Source organism: Pseudopodoces humilis, chromosome 2, assembly GCF_049639895.1.
Source record: "Pseudopodoces humilis isolate 2021_Gansu_Grassland_sample_001 chromosome 2, ASM4963989v1, whole genome shotgun sequence".
NCBI classification, from domain to species: domain Eukaryota; kingdom Metazoa; phylum Chordata; class Aves; order Passeriformes; family Paridae; genus Pseudopodoces; species Pseudopodoces humilis.
The window spans coordinates 16106516-16131222 of record NC_142201.1 but is presented as its reverse complement, the minus strand read 5'-3'; the positions used below and the strand labels follow the sequence as shown (position 1 = coordinate 16131222).

At 40.9% G+C, this 24707-nt stretch overlaps 2 protein-coding genes across 4 annotated transcripts in view; one reads left to right on the top strand and one right to left on the bottom strand.

The window, feature by feature from the left end:
• The window catches only part of RBBP7 (RB binding protein 7, chromatin remodeling factor), a 34842-nt gene extending 33756 nt beyond the window's left edge, over nt 1-1086 (bottom strand). The window contains 2 exon segments of the mRNA XM_088068699.1: nt 330-369; nt 929-1086. Coding sequence (XP_087924825.1) covers nt 330-369; nt 929-1086 — 198 coding nt within the window.
• The window catches only part of REPS2 (RALBP1 associated Eps domain containing 2), a 95681-nt gene continuing 71993 nt past the window's right edge, over nt 1020-24707 (top strand). For 2 of the 3 annotated variants that reach the window (XM_088051781.1, XM_088051782.1), the window contains exon 1: nt 1029-1282. In XM_088051781.1, the coding sequence (XP_087907907.1) occupies nt 1085-1282 (198 nt within the window). In that variant the 5' untranslated portion in view covers nt 1029-1084. Of the gene's footprint in view, nt 1283-24707 lie in introns of all 3 variants that reach the window. The other variant, XM_005516666.3, reaches the window with a different exon arrangement.

Genomic DNA, 24707 nt, shown 5'->3' with positions numbered 1-24707 from the left:
AGTAAAGAAGCATATAAAAATCAAACCACATTGACTTCCCAAGTGTTTTGCATTTGGGAACACAGATTACAGTGCTGGCCCGACATTGCTAATGGTGCAGGATAGAAACAAACAGCAGGTAGTCTGATTTCTCCTGGGCCAGCCCATGTCTGTGCACCAAAGCTTCTGTGAAGAGGACTTGTTAACTCCTCAACTGTAAATATCAACAGATATTTGCAACCTTGTAAATATCTGTGATTAGCTCATTCCTTGGAACTCCCCAAAGAAAGGCTGCAAAAAACAGTATGAGACACACAATCTCCTGGCTGAGATGTACCCAGCCCTCCCACCTCGGTGGTGACCCGCCTGTCTTGTGAGGTGCTGCTCGACCTGTAAAGGGAACATTTACAGCGTCACTGCTGACAAAGGAGTAATAAAGAGGAAGCTCCGCGAGCAAGGGGCTCTTTGCCCTTCACGTTAAAGCAAAGACTATGGAGAACACGGTGAGATGCTTCTCTCTCAAACCGTCATGGCTAATCAATTAGGACTCGCTGCAGGGTATCCAACTATGCCGTTTCTTTTCGGTGGTGCCCACGTGGCACGTTCAGCAGCAGGTGCTACACTGAAAACACTACTGGTGAGGGATGCCCCGTCCCTGGCAGTACTCACGGCCACGTTGCACGGGGCATTGAGCAACCTGGTCTAGCGGGGGGTGTCCCTGGCCATGGCAGGGAGGTGAGAACGAGACGTTCTTTAAGGTCTTCCAATCCAAGCCATTCCGCGATTCTACGATCTGGAGAGAAAGCGGGGTGCTGCGGAGCGCCGTCCCGCAGCGGGGCAGGAGCGGGAGGCCCGGGAGCGCAAGCTGCCAGCCGGAGGGGCCGCGGGGAGGGCAGAGGCGGGGCCGGCGGCGGCGGCCGGGGCACTGCGGAGCCGGCGCGGCGCTCACCGGGCGGGGACTGCACCTTCGCCGCCGCAGCGCGGCACCGCCCCCGGCCCCCGCCACACCTCCCGTCCCACCTCCCGGCCCCCCGGCCGTCCCCCCGCTCCCCGGTGGCGCGACACTAGCTGCCCCGCCGAGCGGCTGTGCCTGCGCCGCCCCGACATGGAGCAGGGACCGGCGGGGGGCCCCGGCCCCGCCGCCGGTACCGGGGGTCTGCTCCTGCCCCTGAGCGAGACCGAGCAGCAGCGCTACTCCGAGCTCTTCTCGCGGTGCTGCCCGCCCCCCGAGGCGGCCGCCGGGGGCAGCAGCGTGGGCGAGCTGTTCCGGGCCTCTCAGCTGCCCCCGGACACGCTGCACCAGGTGGGTCCGGGGCTGTCCGGTCCAGCTCCCCCCGGAGCTGTGCGGCGGTTTGGGGGGGGTGCGGGACGGGACCCGCTCCCGCAGCCCTTCGGGAGAGGCGCTGTCTCTGCTGGGAAGCTGGGGGTTGCGGGCGCCCCTGTGCTGCCCGTGGGGGCCGGACGAGGCACAGCCCTGTCGGCAGCGGGGCAGAGCGGAGCGGGGCCGGGGCTGCTCCGTGCCCCCTTGCCTCCTCCAGACCGGCGCTGGCTCCGCGGCTCTGCCCTCGGGGTGCGGTGCGTGAGGGGCCGCCCGTGCCCCTCCGGGCCACCCTGAGCCGGGCCGGGCAGCCGAGAGCACCGCGGGCTCCCGGCCGGCTCTCCCTGTCAGCTCGGTTGTGCCGTCGCCTTTCTCAAAAGAACCCCGAAAGTCATAAAGGCAGTTGTATCAAAGGACGTGCCATGTGCTGAATTCCTGGTTTACCACTGTGGGCTTTTTCTTAAATGTTTTTTCAGTGGGAAAAAAAAATCCGCAGGTAAATGATGTTGCGGTGTTTTATGTCAGTTCTTGAGCGCAAACACAAGGTGCGAAGTGCGGGGGTCTCCCCCATCAGAGCCCCAGGAGTGTTCCCCAACAGCGGCTGTGAGGTGGAGCCCTCCTGCTTTTTGAGGAAAAAGACTTGTCCGGGGTGGGAGAAAGCTTGTGCCAGCCAGTTTCCAGGAACAGGGAGGAACCGGATTTGGGGCTTCTCCACCTGCGGATTAGTAATTTAACTAACATGCTGTAGTTGCCTAATGCGTCCTGAACAGAGATAAGCTATTCCTGTTTGTTTGTGTATTTATTTATTAATTAAACTTTTATTTTCAGGAGTTTTGTTCTCAAGTAGATTTTAGTTAGCTAGCAGAAAAAAGTTATGTTAAAATGGAGGTCATGTACCTGGGCACTGCCCAAAGGTAGTGAACTCTACTGCTGGCAGATAGATAGCTGGCAGATCATCTCTTAATGGGTTATAAGAATTCGTATTGCACAGGAGATTCTGAATGAAAATTTTGGCGTTTCAAGGATATTTTTCTTCCTTGTGCTCTTTACCAGATCAGTAAAAAAAAATCTTACCAAGCACTGTACATTGAGCACCTTATATTGAACCACACTGTGACCTTGGTCTTACAGGTGAATCGAGTGGTGAAAGTAGAGATTTTGCATAGATACAGCACTAGGAGTGTTCTTCCTCTTTCCTTTCTTTGCAAAGAGGAAGAACAGGACATTTATTTTCAAATAAGAAGGCTTATCCGAATAGCCACTTAATTTTTCAAAGAAGTGTGGAAAAAAACCCTTATTTTTGCTATGTAGTTTCTTACCCTATCATTTAAATGAAGTTTATTATTATGTTATTATCATAATTTATTTTCAGGGTCGTTTTGGTAGTAACGTGTGATTTAAGCCTGGAAATGGTGAGGTGTTGATTTTGGTTTTGTTTTGGGGGGTTTTGTTTCTGGATTTGTTTGTTGGTTGGTTTTGACATTCTGGGTTTTTTTGACTATTTTAGATTATTTCCAGGTATATTTATGCTGTAGGGAGAACATTACTGGCAAAGAAGCCTGTAATTTGCTTCAGGAATATTCAGATAATAAGGCCTGTGGGATCTGGGTCTGTTTCTCTTTTTCCTTCCTTCCCTTCCCCTCTTGTTTATAGGACACTACTCAGAGTGGCATTCTGCTCTACTGCTAGTGTGCCTGTCCTCAGAACCCACTGCTGTCAGGTATTCTTACATTTATTGAGACTTCAGGAAAAAATAATTAATGGAATGAGTTAAAAAAAAAATTGCAAATGGGGTTGTTTTGATAGGGAAAATCTCGTGATGTTGTTTGAGATATTTTTCTGATGTTTTGTCTTATTATAGTCCAAAAATGTGATTTAATATTTTCATATTAAAAAAATCCTACCATTCTAACAGTTAGGGGAGCAATATACAGAGATTCCTGGTACATATTTTCTCCTAGTACAGGGAACACCTATTTTAGGCCAAGACAGCTCATCTGGGTTAAGATAACATGCTTTCCTTGAAATAATTTCTGAGTATGAATGTTTCTTGGGGGTTTTTAATGCTTTTTAAAGTCCCCATCTGTCACTGTTAGTGCTTTGTATACAGGCAGCATCCCTACTGATCGACTGAGAAATGGTCATGCTGACTTTATTCATGTCAGAAATAGGGAGATTTGGTTTGGAAACCAATTCTGGATTTCTACTAAGCAGAGTCTGTTCAGTGCAGAAGGTACTTAACACCATTCTCTGACCCTTGCACAGGCTATAGGAAGAGACAGTTAAGGATGGTTTTGTAAGCAATGTGCAATTTGCAGCTTTTTATTCTCAAGGCATTCATTGAGGAATGGTTGTATAAATCAGGATGCTTCCAGAACTGACATTTAGTGCCGTGGCAGTTGCAAACCTGTGCTGTTGTCTTCAGTTGTACTTATGTAATAAGTGGGATACAACTTTGAGAAAGGAGCTTTTCCTTATACTCTTTGATTGAGATTTATTACTCCTCAGGATGATGCTCACAAGCATCACAGGAAATCTTCCTCCGCTTCCTTACCTGTAATGGCAGGGCTTGCTGTCAAGAGAAGAATCAGTTGGTGCATCCTAGATGGAGTAGTGCTGTTTGGGATGCCAGATCCTAGGAGAAAAGCAGTGGTGTGTGCTCTCAGACAGCAAACAGACAAGGGTTTAAAGGTTAGTTGGCTTACTCCATGAAGTTACATGGATGAAAGAGGCAAAGTAACAGAGATGAGGTAGGGAATGTGAGAGCATGTGGCAGAAGAGGAAATGCTGGAATAAATGGAAAAAATCCAAGAGCAGCCGGGTCAGTCGGAGCAGATGGCGTCCACCCGAGAGTCCTGGGTCTTGCTAAGAATGAAGTGATTGAACACAGATTCATTACACCCAGGCTCATTAAAGCCAGCAATTCTGCTGGGCAGTAGGGTTCAGCAGAGCTTGTACTGATTTTGCTTTACTTACAGACAGGATCGAACAATGAACTCAGCAAGAGTTATTTCAGTTCTGGAAAAAAGGTTGCAGTTAGCACTAAAATTAAAAATGTCAGACACTTCATAGGACAGAGAAGGGCATGACAGGGACAGAACAGCATGGGTTTTGTGGACTGTATAATCATACTTCCCCAGTGTACTGAAAGTCTTTGGCTAGACGTATTGTTTGGTTAAAGACAGAGTCATTAAGATTGTATTTAGACTTGCACAAAGCCAATGGTAGATCTTTTACCAAGGGCATTTAAAGTAACTCTGCAAAATGTCTGTAATTATTTGCCTGAAAGGTCAGTGCTGGGGTTGTTTTTATTTTTTACAGTATTTGTGTTGAAGGAGAGGGAGCAGACTAGTCATGCACCGTGCACTTATGCAGATTGTCAGAATGAGAAGAAATTCAACAGCATCAGCTGGATTTATATATATACATAGGTGTTGATGAGGTTGAAAATTGTGTTCTCTATGCTTTAGGCTCCTAACAACGGGGGAAAAAACTGAATTTGTACAAAGAAAAAAAATTTTGAAAAAAGTATATGTTTTTGATTCAGTGGGCCCACAAAAACATCAGTGATCCTACAGCATGCTTTGTTACGTAGTTCATTATCAGTAACCCTTCTAACAAGGGGAAACAGCAGGCAGAGGTGGGAGGAGGGCAGGAGGCACCACTGTTGGCCATCAGTGGATGACTAAAAGAGGATTGTGTGGCCATGTGGGCAAACTCTCTGGGGTTTTGGGCCTATTCCTTGGAAGATCAGTTGGATTTTGCTCCCCAAGTGCATTTTGAGGGCAATATCCACACTGATGGCTGTGCCAGGTGCTGACAGTGGCTGGTTTGCCCTGTCTCATTTGGGGCAGTTGACTTGTGATGCTGTTTTGAAGCTGGCCACCAGCAAGTACATACAGCATCTGCTGCTTGAGTCTGGGACCCCAAATGTGTTTGTTGTGGGTCCCAATTAACAAAGGGCTGATGTCTGCAGGCATCCCAGATAAAATAGTGCTTTACAGAATCACTGCCCTCTGATCAGCAAAGGAAATGTACCTTGTGCTAGTTTTGTTGTTTGTTGACATTACTATTGTCTCTGAATATTTTGTCTTAAGAAATTGAGGAGCAGAACTGGACTCAAGATTTACACTAAAATGCTTATTTCTTTTCATTAGTTTCCAGCCTTATTTGATTAATTCTCACTCGGTTGTCCGACAGTATCTTTAATTCTCACTTTTATAGACCTAAATCTTGTTTGTGGACTTGGCACAATCAGCACAGAGATCCAATTTTCTTAAGAAAACACATTCTTTCCTCTGCAAACGAACACACTGTGTTATTTTGAGCTCCAGGGATGACAAGTACTAATTGTGTGATGCTGGAGCTGTACAGGCAGTGCATTTTTTAGCTGGGACTCTCCTTCCAGCACTGTGTGAATAGGGAACACAGACAAACGGTCGTGCTTTTCTTCCACACACTTCGTGAGTTAACTTGTGTTTATTGTGCCTTGTCTCTATAGTTACAACTCTACACTTTAACTGTATTGTGTTCAAAAAGCAGAAGTGTGGATAGGCTAAAAAAGGAAAAAAAAGGTTATGTTGATATTTCTTTGGAAAAATGCCAGTAAGGATTTGCTTTCTGAAATTTTTTTTTTTCTTAATTCTGTAAGTATAAATTATTACCTGCAGGATAGCTGGGGTGGAACTGTCTGCTTTGAACAGGCAGAAAAGAAAAAGAACTGTGGCAGCTACAGTGTGAGCTGTTTGAATGAGGAAAGTCTGGATTCAATGTTACTTTACAAAAATAAAATTCATTCTGTTGCAGCTGTTGGCAGAACGTGGCATTATACTTGTGCTGGCCATGTGATTTTGTTGAGTGAACAGTTGGTCCATCAAAAAGTGGTGTTAGAGAGAAGTTGCATCCTACTGATATCTTTGGGTTGGGAAGAAACAAAAGCATGGTACATCATCATGTGAGCAGTGCAGCAAGAGGAGGAAAGGGAAACTGACATTTCAGTGTCAGTACTTCTGACCATGATCTCCTAAGCTGTTGTTGCCTTTCTAGAGTCACAAGCAAACTTGTGTTTATGTAAGCAAGAAAATGAAAAACCCAGATACAGTTGTATTGTCACTAAGAAAATTTCTAAATTGTAACAAAGTAAAGGGTAAAACTTCACCTGGAGCTATCTTGCTGATGTGTTCCATTAAAAAAATAAAACTGAGGTCTTAATACATCTTTAAACTATTTTTTATGATATAAACTATCACTTCATAGTCACTGCTTACAAGATTAGTAGTTTTGAGTGCATCAGTGTTGACATACACAGCAGATGATTTGTAGAAGCCATTCTTTCCAAGCATGTTTCAAATCACACTGTAAAGCAGACTCTCAGGCCTGCTTGTCACAGACATCCAGTGGGATGGTCAGAATTAGTCTGGTCAGGGCCTGCAGCCTTCTGTAATTAACCCTCATAGCAGCCAAGTGTCAATTAATTATTTAATTTCCCAATAAAATAATGCTTTGCTGTGCCAGTGATTTAAAATAATACAAAAGGGCTGAGGGAAGATCCATTGGGATGAAAAAGAGTTAACTTTCTTCATGAGACGTTGCTGCAGTATGAAGCAGGGACAATGAAGAATGGTTTTCATTTTTATGTTTTCAGTAAGTGGTTTTGTCATGGTACTTACATAAGTGCAGTGGGGTTCACCAAACAGTTGAGTATAACCTCTTCTAGTCTTGTGTATCTCTACAGCATCTATTTTGTGATGTTTATACACAGATTGATGATGTTGCCACAGTCTGTTTTGCAAAGGAAATGTTGAACACAGTTCACTTGGGTGGCTGAATCTGGCTCAGACACCCCTGTGAAAGAGGCATGGTATAAACTCTGAAAACATGAATTTAGCTGAGCTAAAAAGCCTAGCTAAGATGGGTTCATGAAAGATGGAGCAAGTATTTCTTGGACAAGGAGTCAGGATAACTGACCTGTTTAAATTTAAAATATTATGATTTGAGAAATACAGCTGATATAATAATTGTAAAGCAGTATTCTTTGATGTATTAACATCTAAACATACCAACAGTTTGGTAAAATAAAACATTAGTGAGCCATATGTGCTAGTTCAACTTTTGAGACAGTCAAACAGTTTAACAGCTGAGTTAATGGATAATTAACTAGAAAAGGTTGGTGGAGTAGAAAATCAAGTGTGAACAAATAGTAATCCCCTCTTCCGGAACAGAGGGAATATTTTCTTTATCCATTGTATTCCACAGCATTATTGGCTGACACTGCATAAAATTGAGAACTCTGTTAGGGATAACTTTTTTTTTGTTTATCATTATTTTTTTAAATTTCACTTTTATTCGTTATTTCTGCCTTTAGGATATGATGATGAGGTGGGAGGATGTGGTGGGATGAGGTCTGTTAGTTCTGTGATCTGGTAGGACATAGTGACCCAAAAAAATTAACTAAATTATTAACTGCAAATTATATATACTTCAACTTATCAAAGTGTTGAAAAGGCAAAATGTGTTTATGAAGTTCAAGATCTTTGTATTTGTAAGATATGTGTAGCTTTTGTTTTTTTAGCAGATGAAGACTGTATTTTTAAATGAATTCCAGTTCTCAGCTAAATTTAACTTTGCGTATGTTATACAAGTAGGTGTGTTTCTTATTAACAATTGTAATGGAGCAAATTTCTTATAAAAAGAATTAAGATTTATATTAGATGATGTGGTTGCCCAAGTGTATTTTAAATTATTACTTTGTGGTAAGAGCAAAAACGTTACAATATTTTCTTTTTTAAAATGTCCTGTTTTAGTGTTGACCAACTAACAAGACAGGTCTTTATCTAGATAATTATGAAATTAAGGTCTTATCTCTTTGGACTAAAATAATGTTTTAAATTGCAGATTTTTTGGGGAAAATAGGCTAACACTGAAGTTCAGACACTTGGTGCTGCTGGGTGTTTCAGATTGGGTGGTACATTTGCAGAGGGGTGTTGAAGTTGCTCCTCTGTATCCTGGGCACTCTCTGGTCTGGAACAGGCTGCTTAGAACTGCTCTGAGGTTACAGAGTGACCACCTGTTAAATCACCTCTTGTGCCTGTTTGAGCCATGCATTGCTTTCCAATGGGCATACATTGCTGAGAGAGCTACAGGAGTGTCCCATGTTCAGCACCGTGAAGCCTGAAAAAAAGGGGGGTCTTGAGTAACTTTCGATGGCTTGACTATCAGAGCACATCTTCAGTGTTTTCTTCTGCTTTATTTTTTATGTCTATAGGATATTTCCTGCCCTGCAGTCCTTCCCCCATCCAAAAAAGCTGCAAATATTGGTTCTAGTATTTTAGCCCTGCACCTGTGTAGTTCTCCATTCTGCATGTGCAGGACTGGGTTGGTCCCTTCACTGTCAGGAAGTGGTGGGGAGATGCTCCTTTGGGCTGAGCCATAAGAAAGTGCTGGGTTTGGGCCTCATAATTCCCACTGGCTTGGTGGAACTGAAAATTTAGTGTCGGCTAATGGGAAACACTTGGCTGAGCTTGAATTCAGACTGTCTGAACATGGTCCATGGTGTCTGCTTGCTCACTCCAGTATGAGTCATGAAGCTGAATTCTACTTTCAGTAGCAAATGTCTATAGCATTACTTTATTATTATGATTATAAATTTCAAGTGTCTTTTTGGCTTGAGCCTTTCAAATTAATTTACCTTTTTTTTTTTTAATCCTTTCTTTTTCTTAAAGTGTCTTTCCACACCAAGAAGCATTAGATCAGCTTTGGCATAGGCAACATTTCACATTTCATGCATTATTTACTTCTGGCGTAATTTACACAATGATGTCCTATGGAAGCCAAGATGATGGTATTCAGAACAAAATAATGTGTCTAATCATTTGCAAAACTGGGTGAGTGCTGTGGGTTAACAAACAGTCAGAATTAGTTTGTTGTGAACAGTAACAGCAGTGGAACAGTAAAAGGTGAAGTACTTTGAGATTCCAAATGCCAAAAATAAGAATAAAAGGGGAGGGAGGCCGAAACTCAGTTGTGTGATTCTGTATTTTTGCTTTCTCTCCTCTGAATAATTGCGGTCTTTATAAGAACATCTTTATATTTTAATAGCTGTAGGCTGCTTTTCCTTTACTGTGTACAGATAGAATTGCAAATAAAAATTGTGGTAGAAAATGTGCCATAAATGCTGGCATATTGTGCATGGGCACTGGAGATGCTGTCATGACTGACTCTAGCGTTGCTGTTTTGAAATCCTGTGCTCTTTAGCTGAATCAGACTTTTGGTTTGGACAGACAAGTAGATTCTCAATGACTGAAGGATACACATAAGGTGCAAGCATGTTGGGTGAAATAGTGATAATTTTGTTTTGTTTAGTGGTGTGGAAGAGAAAAAAAATTAACCTGCTTTTCTAAAAGATGTGTTGATTCCAGCTAGAGGTAAACGATATATAAGGTCAAGGAGGGGCAGGAAGTGTCTTCAGCCTACACCACGTGCAATGGAATTCTCAACAAGGCTGTGCCTTCAGCCAAGAAAACTTCTGACAGCTCTTCAGTCTTATAAAAATGGTCCATAACTGTCAACTAAAGAAGGGTTTTAATAAATGTTATTTATTAAGATAACTGCACAACTGTAGAAGATAATGTTTTGTGTGTTTGCTGCATTGCCTTTAAAAGGACCTGCTGTAGTTGTAAGCACTAGGGAAGTGAACTCGGGAAACATGTCAAATGTGATAAAACAGGAGGGGTACAGGAAGCATCAAGGTTTTATTGGGGTAGCCAGTCCAAAAAATCATGTAACAGTAACTATGGATGAAGGAAGCTCATTTTAAAAATAAAAATAAAAATGATGGAGTGGGAGATATGTCTGTAAGAGATTTGTTTGTGGCAAAAATGCATTGTGTCACAGAATTTTTGTTTTCTTCTGTATTAGTTAAGTCTCGTTTTGTATGAAAGTGGAACAACACCCAGAACTGCATTTTTATGGGAAATGTCAGAATTTCTTCCTGCCTTCTAAGGCAAATTTAAGAGAATATGCAAGAGAAGTTGCTTTGGAAATGTTTAAAAACTTGTAATGTGTTTAATTAAATCAAAACACTTCGTTATATGAACTGCTTGGATGTTGAAGCACTGTGACACCTTAAACACATGAATTTTTGGGAAGGAGGTTGTTCATGTGCATCATCTGTAGCTCCTTTCTGTTCCTTACACTAATTCTGCTGTTACAGATAGAAGTGGTGGTGGCCAGGCGGCCTGTTCAGAAGGGAGACTCTACTGCCTCAGAGATGTCACCTGCTGAGGAACCACAAAGGTGTGAAACATCAAAACAACAGCTTCCAGCACTCTATGGTACCTTTGTGTTAAGGTGACCTGGAAAGAACCCATTTCATTTCCTGGTAGAAATTTGAAAGGTTCATTGGAATCGTAGTAGATTGGGTTTGGGTTGGCTGTTTTTTTTTCAGGAATAGATTCAAGATGTTGCAGTATTTTCATTTTGTCTAGTTCAAGATGGCTGGATCTGGTATCTGCTTTCTAGCTGGGGAGGATTTCTCATGTTTTTTGTGTGGTGCTTGCTGCTTCCTGAATATTAACTCCAGTGGTTTTTAGCAACTGTAAATGCCTTCTGCCACTGCTTTCAGAATGAGGCAGACACCAGCTATCAGAACTGCCATGCAGGGTTGTCCATAATTCATTCTGACAAGCAAGAAACAAATGTTTAAACCTCTGAAGAATGAGCTTTTTCTCTGTTATTGCAGAAATTTGTGGAAGACCTAGGTAATTGTAGCTGCTAGAAGTGTTTTCCTATCTAGCTACATGGACGTGTCCCATATGTTCAGGCTGTCTCTTCTGTAAACTCTGACTTCAGTATTAATGCAAACAAATTTTCCTTTGGACCTTATATACAGCAATACTCTTCTTAAGTGTGAGAAGGAGAAACAAGCCTGTTCCAAAATAGGTGGTACATTTCTGCAGGTCATGGTGGGCTGATGTCTGTGTTACTGGCTGGGTTCCTTTCTGGGTTTGGAACCTGTGAAGTTCATGCCTCCCAGCAGCTTTTTGTGCTTCTGGTACTTACAGGAGATCCCTTACCGTGCTGGTTGGAAGCATAAAGAATAGATAGGCTGAAGAGATTTCCCTTTTAAGAGTGTGTAAACAAAGACCTTACCTGAGGCTAAGATAAGTAGGAGCAGGACAGCAGTGAATGCCATTGGAAGCAGTGGATGTGAAAGAGATTGGAGGAGCCTGAAGGAGTCACCCAGGTGGCCAGTGTTCATTGGGGCTTCTCTGGTTTGGGAGGAGATCAGAAGGCAAAAATAAATAAAACCCAGTTATGTTGTTAATGGCTGCTCTCTGTTTTTGAGTGATAAAAGACAGGGTCCAGGAAGCTGCTTGTTTCTGGTTTTTATTAGATGCTTTAGGTATCATGATGGTGAACAGGTTATAAATATAAATGTCTGCTGCAGATGGAAGATGAAACAGGCTAGAACCCAGTAACCTTTAAAGAGAGATAACATAAAGTTTAAAACTGTGTTGAGATCTGAAGCTTTCTACAGAGTCTTTGGGTAATCTCTTGGAAAGCCTGGCAACAGCAAGAGAAGAATCAAACCCAAAACAAATAAACAACCCCTCAAAATTCCCCAAAACCAACCAAATTTTTGGAGCCAAAATCTTACTCAGTTTTTAGGTTGGGTTTTTCACCAGGTGCTGCCAAGGTTAGAAATGAAGAGAACCTCAGCTTTCAGTTTTCTATGCCTGACATATGGTAGACATGTAACAAATAGTATGCTTGGGGTTTTTTTGCAATTCTGTTATATCCTGCTGCTACCCTTGCTTAACCATGGACTTCTTTTTAAAAAGGCACTATGCTATTGTTATTCTGGAGATACAGTATACCTCTAAAATAATACAGCTGTGAAGTCATGTCTGTCAAAACATATTTTGAGTGTTGTGAGAGGAAGGAACCAGGATGGGGAGCCTGGTGTTGACGATGTTACAGCACCTGCTCTACCTCACAGCATGACAGGTCCCAGGTTCACTGGCCAGAGCAAATGTTTCAGAGCAAGAAAAAGCAGCATTGGGCAGTACTGATGTCAGCAGGAAAATAATTCTTAGTGTTATTTACATCAAGTTATCAGTCCCTTATTTTCTTTCTCCTTCTCTCTACCCCCTCCTCCACCCACAGCTGTATTACAGTAATTATATCTTTTATTTGATCTAGTCTAAATCAGGACTGTCCTTGAGGAGTATATTCTCCAAAGGAGTATTTTTCCATAGGAAATACTCATTAGCTGTTTTCAAATTGCATTACTTACTATGCATATATTTGATTGCAGGGGAAGTGTGCAAGAGGTAAAGCTTTCCTTAAGTCTAGAAAGGCACTTTGTTTCAGTATAACTACTGTATTTAAGCCCTGCAACAAAAGAGATTACTCTGGAAATGGAAGGAGAGTCTTCTGTTCAGGTACTGAAGGATGGACCTAAAAGTAAGTATCTCTGAGTGAGGGAAACATCCAGAAGGGCAAAAGTAAAAGAGACATTCATGAATATTTTTTCTTTCATTTTTTTTGTTTTCTTTCCTACATTGTTTAAATTTTATAGTTTAAATTATTTAGCAATATATAAGTGCAAATATTACTAACTGTCTAATTAATAGTTGAGCACCATAATATTTTATTGTTCTTGGAAGTTGGTCAAGTTTCAAAACGTAGGTGTTTCACATTTTAATGGAAAGAAAGAGGAGTGATGTGTCAAGGGCTGTAGATGTGAAATACGTTTAAATAAGTGGATGAGTAGTACTATCTAGCTTTATGTGTTCCTGATTCCCATCCATATGGAGAATTCAGGGGTCTAAACTGAGAGTTGCAGGACCATCCTATGCAAATTGGCATTGGCCCAGAAAGGCATTTCTGCAGTTTTCACAGCACTGTCTCACTGGGGGGCTTGAGTCATGTGACTCCACAGAGTAAAACTTAGGAGCAGTGAAATTATTTGGGCCAACTTTAAATACCTGAAATTGTGCTTGGCTTCCTGTTGACATTTTCTAGACAACATGTCTTGCAAGAAACATTGTACAGAAATTTTCCATTGTAGAAGAACATGAAACTATTTCAAAAACATTTCACCATTGCTCTAAGATGGCCAGGGCTATAGTTTTATGATGAAAGAGCATAATGGAGTTGTATAGTTCCAAGGAATGGTGTGTTTGAATCATAAGGTAATATACATTGCCCTAATGGACCACTTCCCAAACTTAACACTTAAAAAATGTTTAACCTCATATGGCTTTTCAGTACTACATAATAAAAAATGGTTTTTTTGCTCTACTCCTGATGTTTCCATTCCGTTAGACTTTTCTGTCAATGCTTTTAATGATAGCCTCGCTCTCTGTTGAGTTCCCCTTTTCTTGTGGTCTATCTAGAACTGCTTCAAGCACAATGCTAGAAGTACTTATTTGCAACAGACCATTCCATTCACCCCTATGTAGCTGCAGTAGCTCCTTTATTACCAAGGTTGCAAGGAGAATATCAATGCTATTTATATCCTTGTGTGAATACCCATCAGTCTCATTAACCATTAAATGGCTGAAGACAGCTTTGAGTTTCTGAATGTGTAATGTATACTACAGGAAAGGCATCCCTCATCTGGTTGCATGTTAGGGGCTGGCTTGACATGTCACCCCATTCTTTATTCAGTTCAGGATTTTATCTCCTGCTAGCAATGACCTATCAACTAATGGTCTTTTTGTTATCACTATATGACTAACCACAGACCTATATTCCTGAAAGGTTTTGCCATTTCCTACATAGCTGTGTGCTTTTAGCTAGAAAAAGAGATGGTCTCCTTTATTACTATTTATTCTACTTTACCTTGCTTACTGTAATCTAAAATTTGTCAATTTCCTATGTCATGAGCTGAGGTTTCTTTGGTCTGATTTTCGAAAGATGTGAGGCTTGTGCAACTATGCTATTAATTCAGCCCTGTAATAACTTCTGAATTTGTTAACTATTTCAACAAAATTGCAAGAAAATTGAGAGACTTTGAAGAGTACCTGAGAGTTATGCAGAGGGACTAAGTCATCTAGTAAAAGAAAAGCCTATTAATTTTGCTGCTGAGAGGAGCATTCCAAAAGGAAATCAGCCCATGTTTTAACATTAAAGAATCCCTATAGGAATGTCACCTCAAGACAAGGGTCTGGAGGAAGTTGGGATTTATTGGTTCTGTTGCTCCGAGACAGCTCCTTGACCGATGTAGGCTGCTCAGGGAAGTGATCAAGTCACTGTCCCTGGGGCAGTGCTGGATTAACAGTTGGACTCACTTAGGGTCTCTCCCAACCTAAATGATTCTGTGATTCTAAAGAGTGGTGTGGGCATGAGATAAAAGATGTCTGTAAAATGGCATTTTAAAAATCGCTACTGTAGTAGTGAGTGGAGAAGAGCAAAAGGGACGGGCGAGTGCCTCCGTGTCTGCTCTGTGTTGCTATTTTTGTGCCCCTCTTTGCTCCCCTGTCTCTTCCCACACAGCTCCACCTGCACTTCTCTTTGTTCCCCTGGCTTCCAGCTGGCGACTTCCACCAGCCAAGAGAGCTGCTGGTTCAGCACTTCTCTGCATCTGCCAGGAAATAAATAAATAGAGGGATGGGAAACGGAAGGGATGTGTTCTTGTTCATTTTGTCAGCTTTACTTAGGGCTTTTTTTTTAATTGTATGCCTTGCTAAAATTCCTTACTTTGAGAAGATTTCCTTTAAACTAGAGCTGAATCCTATTGCCTCCTCGGTTTCCTTAGTTTTCTGGCATTAAGAAAAATGCAAGTGCTTGGACATTGGTGGTGATGGATTCTCATATATTCTGCTATTAAATAACCACAGCCACTGAGAGGTTTAATGTTGTCCCCTAAGGGCTTGCCAGTTCTGTTTGCAGGCACCTCTTGCCGACGGAGTGCTTTGCAGGATAACCTGCACCTCCATTTGATCACTGCAGGGCTTAGGGAGCTGTCTGTCCCATAAATTCCCTCTAACTCCCCATGAAACTGAAGACAGTGTGCCCCAGCACTATTCTTGTTCCTTTTGTGCTAGTTCTTTCTCCCAGAGTTTCCAGCCTTTGTGACTGCCATCTGCCTGGGAGTTGGAGATAATATCTGTTCCTTCCCCCCACCCCCTGTTTTTTTTAAAATTGTATTTAAGCCCAGGTTCCCAGTGACTCCAATTGCTGTCTCAGATTGGGGATTGAGATGACCAGGTGGATTATCCTTGGCACAGCAAAGAGATGAGCCCCTCACATGCAGTGGGCCAGCTCAGCATATTGCATTGTTGATGGCTACTTCTAAATTAAATACCCAACATCATTGCCATTTGCTCTTTCCTCTCTCGTTTGTGTGAGGAGGAATTAATTTTTTCAGCTATGTCTAAGAAGTCTAGGTCATTCAGCAGTGATTTCCCTGTAGGTTTCACTGCCTGGGGTGAGACAACTGCCCTAGCTGTGCTGGTGTACAGGAGATTCTTCAGCTTGCTTAAGTCTCCTTTGCAGCAAGATTATGTCTTATTACAAAACATTTCTCTTGTGATATATTTATCTCATTAATTATCTCCATATCTATTTCATCCTTAATTAAGAGGATGGTGGAGCCTTCTGAAAGTATTTACAGATTTTTTTTAATCTTTAATAAAAATCCAGTGGTTTTTCTTATGAGTAAAAATGACTAATAGACTTTCTTTAATTTCTTACTATTTCTCTGCTGTCTGTTTTTCTTTACTTGGAAGGAACATTTGTCTTACTTTTAAACGTTTATTATAGAAATGTTTAAGTACAAACATTGCAGGAAAATACTTTTTTGTACAAAACCTGCAGGACTGTGCCCAGTGGAATTTAAAAATAACAAACTCCACCATTCATTTTGTGGCAGAAGTGTTTTTGCTGATACTAAATCTTGGAAAGAATTATGTAAGGTTATCTAATTATGAGCCAAGCTTACCTTGACTGTGTACCTTTTGACTTTGTAGATGTGTTTTAGGTCTTGAGCTGTATAAAATGCTTGTGACATGGTTTGTTTGACAGGCTATTTGGAATGCAAAATAATTTCAGAGGATGTATGCTTGTGTTTAACCAGCTTTCCCAGTCTAGAGAGATGTTTGTGCATGTTCTGAAAATGCCAGGGCTGAGCTTCCTCTGAGAAGCAGGATACAAGCAATGGGTAATACACACCTTCATCCATGTATCCCTGCTCAGCTGGGTCTGGATGTTCCTCTGCTCTTCGCTTCCATACTGATTCTGCTGCTTGTAGAGCAGGAAGCTGGTAAGGGGGAAGAACAGTGAATCTGGAGTGGTCAAGGATCCCTTTAGTGTACAAAAGGAAGAGAGTTTGATCATTAGTAAGTGAGGCTGCCCAATAAGACCAGACTTTGTCATTTTCACTTTTCAAAATATGACAGGGAATAAAAAAAAAAGGATAATCAGTAAAAGGCATGTTTGAGATTTTTTGTAGATGTTAGGTGTAATTGAAAATTAGTGATCTTTCTGTACTTTTTTCTTGAAATGGCTGCTGAAGCAGGGACCAATGGACACAGTCTTGTCTTTCAGGACTTGGGACTTGTGTCCTAAGTTGCCCCAGAGTTGCCCTCCCTTGCTCCTGGCTTTCCACAGTGCCTTTTCATAGGAAAAAGGCAAGTGGCAGCATGAGCACAGCATAGCACTTTTCATGGGCCAGTGGTAGCAGAAACATTAACTGGTTCAGAAATGAGTCGTGACACCTGATGGCTGTGTCAGCACAGAGAAGGGGCTGAGCTGCACCAGCAGTACTGATAAGACCTGTGAAAATCATGGTCTAGGAAGTGCTTTTCTTGACACCTCTGCCCTTCTTTCAGACCAAATGGACACCAAAGTTAATGAGTTCTGAAAAGTATTGGAGAGAGTATTGTATGGTGTGATCACATCAGTCACATCTTTACAGGAAGCGGAATAATCTACAAGCATGGAGAGGACCTTGGACCATCCCTAAAGATCCTTTCCTGCCCATAGCAAAATCCCATTGCCATGTATTGAGTAATTTGTTAATCCTTGGTGCTAACTCTACAACTTTTATAGGTAATGCACTCTACTGCTGCCTTATCTTTGGGTTCAGGCTTGTTTTTAAGCCTGATGTTGTTTGTATGCAGTGTACAGAGGATATAAAGAACAGATTATTCCTCTTTTTTTTCAAGCCAACTGCTACCGTACCTCCTTTTAGTTTAGTGCTGCAAATTGACACATTTGGACATTTCTTCAGGATGTCTTGGGAAAGAGCAAGCAGAAAAATCTTTCTTCAGGAATCTTAAGGTAGCATTTGCTTAGTAAGACAGAAAACAGTGCAAATGGTCACATCAGACGTAAGAATAAAGCCAATATGGGAGTGATTCTTCAGAGAAGTGGGAATTCCACTGTGGCTTACTCCTGGGTTCTGAGTGGGGATTCCCTTGTGCCTGAGGGACAAAGCCCTCAAAGGCCCTGGGGAGCTGCAGTGCCAGGAGAGGTCCTCCCTGTGGACAGGGCTGTAGTGCCCGTTCTGCTGATCACAACCACTGATCATGGCCCTCAAGACAAAATGCATCAACCAACTGCAGGAACTTTACTGTCCATCAGTGAATTGTGTCTGGGGTCATTGCCTGTCCCAAAACTGTCTCCTTGCCCCAGTGGGCTAATCCCTAAAGAATTCATGAAGATTTTGAGGTTCATAAAAGCATGTTAGTTTCCAGCAAGGCATGGTTGGAGTTTCTGCACGTGTGTTGAAATGGTGGATTGTGTTGTATAGTGTGTTCACCTGTGTCTGTGTTCTTTCCTTTAAATTCTACTTTTAAAAACATACTACTGTTAGTGACCACCTTGTGTGGTCATGTACACTTCTTTTCCCTGAAACCAGCATTGGTTGTGGACCAGAAAATAAAAGCTTTACAACAGCACCCAACATTCAAAGAGCCCTCAGCTGGAAATACTGGCACCAAACTGAACTAACAACCCCAAAATTAGGATTAAAACCCACAAAACCCTCCCAAAAGTCATCCCTCCATAAGAGAATGAATTCATGGTAAATCCTTGTTGAGTTGAAAATGTTTCTTATTAATTAATTTAAAAACAACTCATATCTGAAGCCTTGGGAGCAAAATAAGTTGGATGATTGCCATCTCATATGTCTGTCAAGACTTACAGAAGATCAGCAATTACTGTGCAAATAATTTCATTACAGAATGCTTAAGAAGGAGATGTAGGAAAAATGTTTAGGAATTGGTTTACTGTTACCTTCTGTTTCGTTCCTCCTATTCTCAAAGTTTCATCTGATGTGGACTTGTTCAATGTGTTGGGTTTCCATATCCTGTGCTCTCATCTGCAGTCTGTGTTGTAGGCTGGGAACACAAATGGACTGTAGGTGTCTTGCTTAGGAATCCAAGTTGAACCCTTCCCAAAGTTTTTGTAGAAAATCAATTTCCAGTGGGGATTGTCAAGGTTTTTAAAGTTAATACTCTGTGGAAGTGCCTCTAGCTTTTTTAGCAAGAAGGGAAAAAAATAAATCTGGTATTCTTATGCAGTCTGAACCGAATTTGTACTCTTGATGTGCAATAAGTACAATTATATACCTCATTAAAAGTTCTTGTTTAAAAGGACAAAAGGTTTTGTATTCTTTCAGTTTGAATTAATTCATTTTGACATTAAAGTATAGTGCCAAAGATTTTAAGTGCTGTGGGAATTATTATTGTGAAAGCAGTTCTGAGGGATTTAAAACAATAAGAGCCTGGGTATGGTGCCCAAATATTGTGGCATTAAAAAGAAAGGTACAGAATACAAATAAATTCCAGTATAAACTGTAGTTTAATTGAGTCATTTTTACACAACTTGTTCATTGTAAGCAAGAGGTTTTCTATATTTCTGAATCTGGAAGAATGAAACAGGTAAGCAAATAAGTTTCTAAAAGGGCATGGCTGTTTTAAGAGTAAGGCTATCTGTCTGAAAAATAATTTTTTAATTGGTCTTCCTAACTGTATTATTTATGTGGCATTTGGAATGCTTTTTCCTGCTTAATGCATTGTGGTATTTGCAATTGTCACTGTTTTTTGGTGATTGTTTGCATGGAAGCATTCAGATTACCAGTAAATTTATGCAGTTCTTAGGGTTTATTTGAGAGAAAAAGGTAGCACAGTTTGTTACTTGTCAGATTTAAAATCATCCTGTTTTGCATGTACCTCAAGATCACCTGAATATATAGGCATAAAATTCCTCAAAGCTTTATTTTATCTGTCAGTATTAAATACCCTCTTTGTGCCAGTAAGGTACATACAGTGCTGAGAGTCAGAATTATCTGTGACATCAGTCCCAAACAGGATTTTGAAACTGTAGTGAGGAAATGCAGTGTATCTGCCAAACATGTTGAGAAAAGTATTTTATTTTTTATTTTTCTCCCAAATATTTTAAGAATTTGTACTCACCATAAATTTTTCTGAGAATTAGGAAGTTAACATTTTAAAAAAATGTATAATGGACAGTGATACTTTTAATTTCTTGTTGCTAGTTAGAGTAGGCAAGTCGTTTAAAATCAGAACTAATGTCATGCCACAGATTATTTTAAAAGTAATTTTATCTTGATGCTTCACTTTTTAATAAAACCAGAGTCTTTCAGATAGTATTGCAAAATATGTATACACTGATTTGTTTCCAGAGAAAAAGTGCTTGTGGGTAAATAGTTTGAGTTTGTTTATTTCTGCTTAAAACAATTTTTTTAGAAGTTGAAATTCCTCTGTACAGATGCCATAGAACAACTTAGAAAGTTAGTGTGGCTAAGGACTTGAAGAAAGAAAAAATCTCCCATTCATGCTCGTCAGCAATGAGCCCACAGCTTGGTGAGCAGCAGAACATCAGTGGAGGCGCTTCTTTTTGTTTTCTTGGTGGATGGATCACCAGGAGAGCAGATGTAAAACTGGTGTATTTCCCCCACCCATATACAACCCCCAGAAACTTATAATGCCTCTCTCTCCAGCTCCAAGAAATTCTCAGTATCTTGCATCAGCCCTTCTCTCCCTGTCAGCCTACCCTCAAATCCAATGATGAAATGTAATCTATATCTATTTTAAGTATTTACACATGGAAAAACCACTCCTGCTTTCTGACTGTCGACCTGGTTTCAACAGCAAAATAAAACTAAGCCATAGTTGAAAAATTACAAGTGAAGAAATATGGCAATAATGTGTTTTCTTTTGTATTCAACTATTTTCCTCTTCAATTTAAACTTGCTTTTGCAGTAAGTTGTCAGTAGTAGGAACATCTGAAATTTAATTATCCAGTGTAAAATAAAACTAGAGATACTCCAAACTGGCAGCACTTTCTGTGGCAGTCTTGCTGGGAAGCAGCTGGGGAGGTAGAGCAGTATTTGTTAGGTGGGACTGATGTGGAGTGTTTGGAATAGGACTTTCCTTGTTATCTTGCTTCTCATGCCTAACAAAGTGGTTGTTGTAAGTCTACTAAGCCAACAGATTCCTGCGCAAAAGCACTAAGGGAATTAAAAGCTTAAATGGTTCCTGCACTCTGAGGAGTTTAAATGGTTTAGTCAAGGAAAATAGGGGAATGAGTATATATTTGTTAAATACTTCTGCTTGTTCTCAGTTAGGCCTCAAACTAACATAGTAGTTAAGAAACTCGGGGGTTTTCAACCCTTGAGCTTTCCTAGTGAATTTGCATGGGGCTGTTTTAATATGAATCTGAGAGAGAAATTTTTGAAGAAAAAAATTTGTACCTCAGTCATTCAAAGAGTACGTGCTTAGTAAAATATAATTTTTATTAAAAGTCCTCTGCAGCTTGGTTTTTTTTTCTTTTAAGCTGCTGCACTTTGGCTCCTTTTGTGAATATGTTGTGAGGTTTAATTGGACGATAAACTATTTGTGCTGCAGGACTGCTCTTTCATTTAGTGCACAATTTAGTGCAAAGTATAAGGCAGAGGGTTAGGAGAAGGAAGAGAGACTGCTGCCTTTAAGACATGAACTGGCATGCAAAGCAGGCTTGGGTTCTAGTATTTAGCTTTCTCTTACTTTAAGCAATAATTTGCCTAGAGACTTCTGTCTAAATATAAAATTTCCCAGTATTAAAGAGCAAGAAAGAAAATAAAGCAATTGAAAGGAAAAAGGATTGCTAACTAGTTCATTCACTATCCTGGTACATAGGCTTAATTTTCAATACTGAAACAAAGTCATGCTAAAAATGAACAGATATTTAGAAAAGCTGCATGTGACAAGCTTTTGGAAATAATTTTTTATTCTGATATGTAGTAATGTGTACAGATGTCTTTTTGTTTTCTAGATTAATTCCAGAAAGTCCTGTGAAAATCATAAAAGCCTTACAGTTAATATTCTTAAGTGCTTTGCCTGCTGTGTTTTCCTCTCAATAATAGAGGTGCATTAAAATAAGCATATTGTTAATGGTTGCATTAAGACCAAAGAAATGTGAAACTGAATAATTTTGCATTTCAAATACCTTGTGAGTTCCTCTTGCATACACAACTGTGCTGAGAGCTGGAGAAGGTGTTTCAGCAGCAGCCATGAGTGGAACTGGTACGCAGTTGCTCTTGTGTATGCTCAGTGCATCTCTGCTGAGCTACTTTTTCTTGAATGATGGGCCAATGCAAAGTAATTGCTTAATATAATAGTTATTAGAGCAGATTGTAAATAGTGAGTATGCAGCATTACAGAAGACAAGCATGGAACTGTCTTCTGATGGGAAATGCAGACTTACTGTCCTGTTTTTGGGTTATGCTCCATTTGTGGATTGTCCCTTTTGATTGTAGAAAGATTCCTTGCAGGGTTAAAGAAGTACTAACTCATCTACTTTGTGTCAATCACAAATAGATTTTAGCATAGCTATTTGTGATTCCGGTCTCATTTGATACAGAATTCACAGAGTTTTTTGAATTTTGTATCAAATGAGACCTGGATCACAAATAGCTGTACTCATATCCTTATAAAATCACTGAGATTTGACTGGACCTTTGTTTCTTGCTTTGCAGATAGTACATTTCCTGCAGTGATCATTAGTGCCATTGGAGAGCTCAAATCAGCATGCAGCATTGGTTACAGATTGCTCTCCATTTTACCCATCTCTTCAGAATCTAATAAATCAGCAGTCTTTTTTTCTGTGCAATGTTTTAATTTCTCCCTTATTAATTTGCTATTTTGAGCCATAAATTTTTGTTGAAAGTTGTGTCAAGAGTGGAGAAATGAAACAGGGATTTCCATACCTATTGCAAATCTCTGCCATTGGGTTGCTCCTCTCAGCTGTGCAAGTGTGTGAGTTCCTTGGTTTGGTGCACAGATACCCTGCATGGAGAATCATTGATGTCTTAAAAGTCCAAAGTAGTGTTTGCAAGTGAAAGTTAGGCCATCATTATCTGTATCAGAATGGGAGAGAAAAGTTGAGCAGGAATGGCTGTGGCAATGACATGTGATGGATCATGCAGCATCTCTGATAGCTGAGAAATAGGCTGTGCCATTAAGTGACTTTTGCCTTTCCAGAGTGAAACAGCTTAAGCTGTTCCACACAAATTGCCACTGACCTGGTGGTTAGAAAATCCTTTTACAGAATTTCACTCCTGACTTACCTCTTTGTCAGTGAATTATGCCCATTTCAATTGAGTGCAATGCTCCTAATAACATGTCAATTAATTTTAAACTGCACAAATCTTCACTCTGCCTTCAAGACTTGGAAAACAAGCTTCATCACTTGCGCCCTTGGGGTTTTGGAAAAGGAATACTTTAAAACCTCTGTAAGACTTTTGGTCTCCTTTTCTAATATACAGAATTTAATTTCTGTAAGTGGTTAAAAAAAAGAGTAGTTTTTCTGAATAGTTTCTGTATCTTTAAACCATGTTGTTAAAGTTTAATTCTGGACAATTATCTCTTTCTGTAGTGCTATGGAAGATTTTGCAAGAGAGTTGGTGTTCTTAAGTGATGTATTATTTATTTTTGCATATTGTGATGTTTGGGTCTTAGAGTTGTTTTAAGCAATTAAAGAGTAGGGAGGAAATGTAATGAAAACAAGCGTGAAGGTGTTGCTGAGCTGAATATTTAAGTACTCATCTGTATTGCACTGGCCAGAGTGAAAAAATCTGGTGTTATAAATCATATGTTAGAGAAAAATGTGTAAGAAAAACTATTCAGTTTCTTTACTGGAACCAAAGCCCATTGAAAACAAAGAGATCCAGAGGGATCAGCCAGAGTTTTGTCTTGTACAAAAATCTTGCTGTTGAAGAGTCTTGCGTGGGAGAGGCCATTCAGCTTTGATCCATGTGCCAGGCTTTCAAAACTTCAATCCAGAAACCTGGAGCTGATGACTTTGCTGCTGTATTTTTTTGGCCAGCTCTGCTATGTATCACTGGGTGGGTTTGGGCCACTATGTTTTTGTGGGGTCTGAGAATATTTCCCAGATGCATATCCTGGGAATGTGTTCTGCGTGGAAGTACTGAGAGGTGCTCCAGGAGCCTGCCTGTCCCTCTGCTGTGGCCCTGAGAACCTGCTATGCCAGTGGGCTTTTGGCATGGCACCTGTGGATCCCACGGGCAGCCAGAGACAAGGCAGTCGTGCAGCTGATCCACAGTTCAGCACAGCTGCACAAAATTCAAGTCTCAGCTCAGCTCACTACCTCTGCTTTTATTTCTTTTGATAATTGTGGAAGCTGGTTACTTCTCCCACATATTAAAGGATTTGTCCCAAAAGTCATGGGAAACCTGACTCAACTGCCTATTTTTTAGAGCAAAGTGATTAGCTCTGAGCCTTTATGCACACATCTCCCACATGAGGGGTTTTCCAGACTCCTCTGAAAACCCTCACTCAGGGATTTGAGCTCATGGAAGTGGAAGGTCTGCAGCTGGGCACTTTTGGGTGCAGCCTGGCCACCTGTGCCTGGAGCTCCTGGGGCATTCTGGAAGGGGCGCAGTGCTGGCAGCGTGGGAGTGGGAAGTGGAAGGCTCTTGAGCTTTGGGCTAGGATTTTGTAAGAGTTTGTGGGAGGAAACCTGAAGAACAGATCAATGCACTCCTAGTCAGCGCTGCTACTGCTGCTTGAGGCCAAAACAGCTTGGCAAAATGAGTTAAGTGCTGATGACTGCTGAAAGGGGAGTTTGGATTATTGCCTCTGCCTTTTTAGTTTTTCAAAGTACCTCATTATTTGGGCAATATCCTGTGTATTTGAACTCAAACAGCAGAAAACTCATGTTTATTGTGAAACTTCAAAAGATTTTGAATTTCTTCACAGGCCTTGCAATGATGCAAGTTGTCACTAAAATATGAAAAGCTAAACACTGGATGCTTTTCTGTAATCTTTCTAGACAACATTTGGTGTCCTCTGTGTTCATCTTCTGTCATCTACAACCCGCACAAATTTATCCTGGACAATTAAACCAATGGCCCATGTGGCTCAGCATCCGAGTG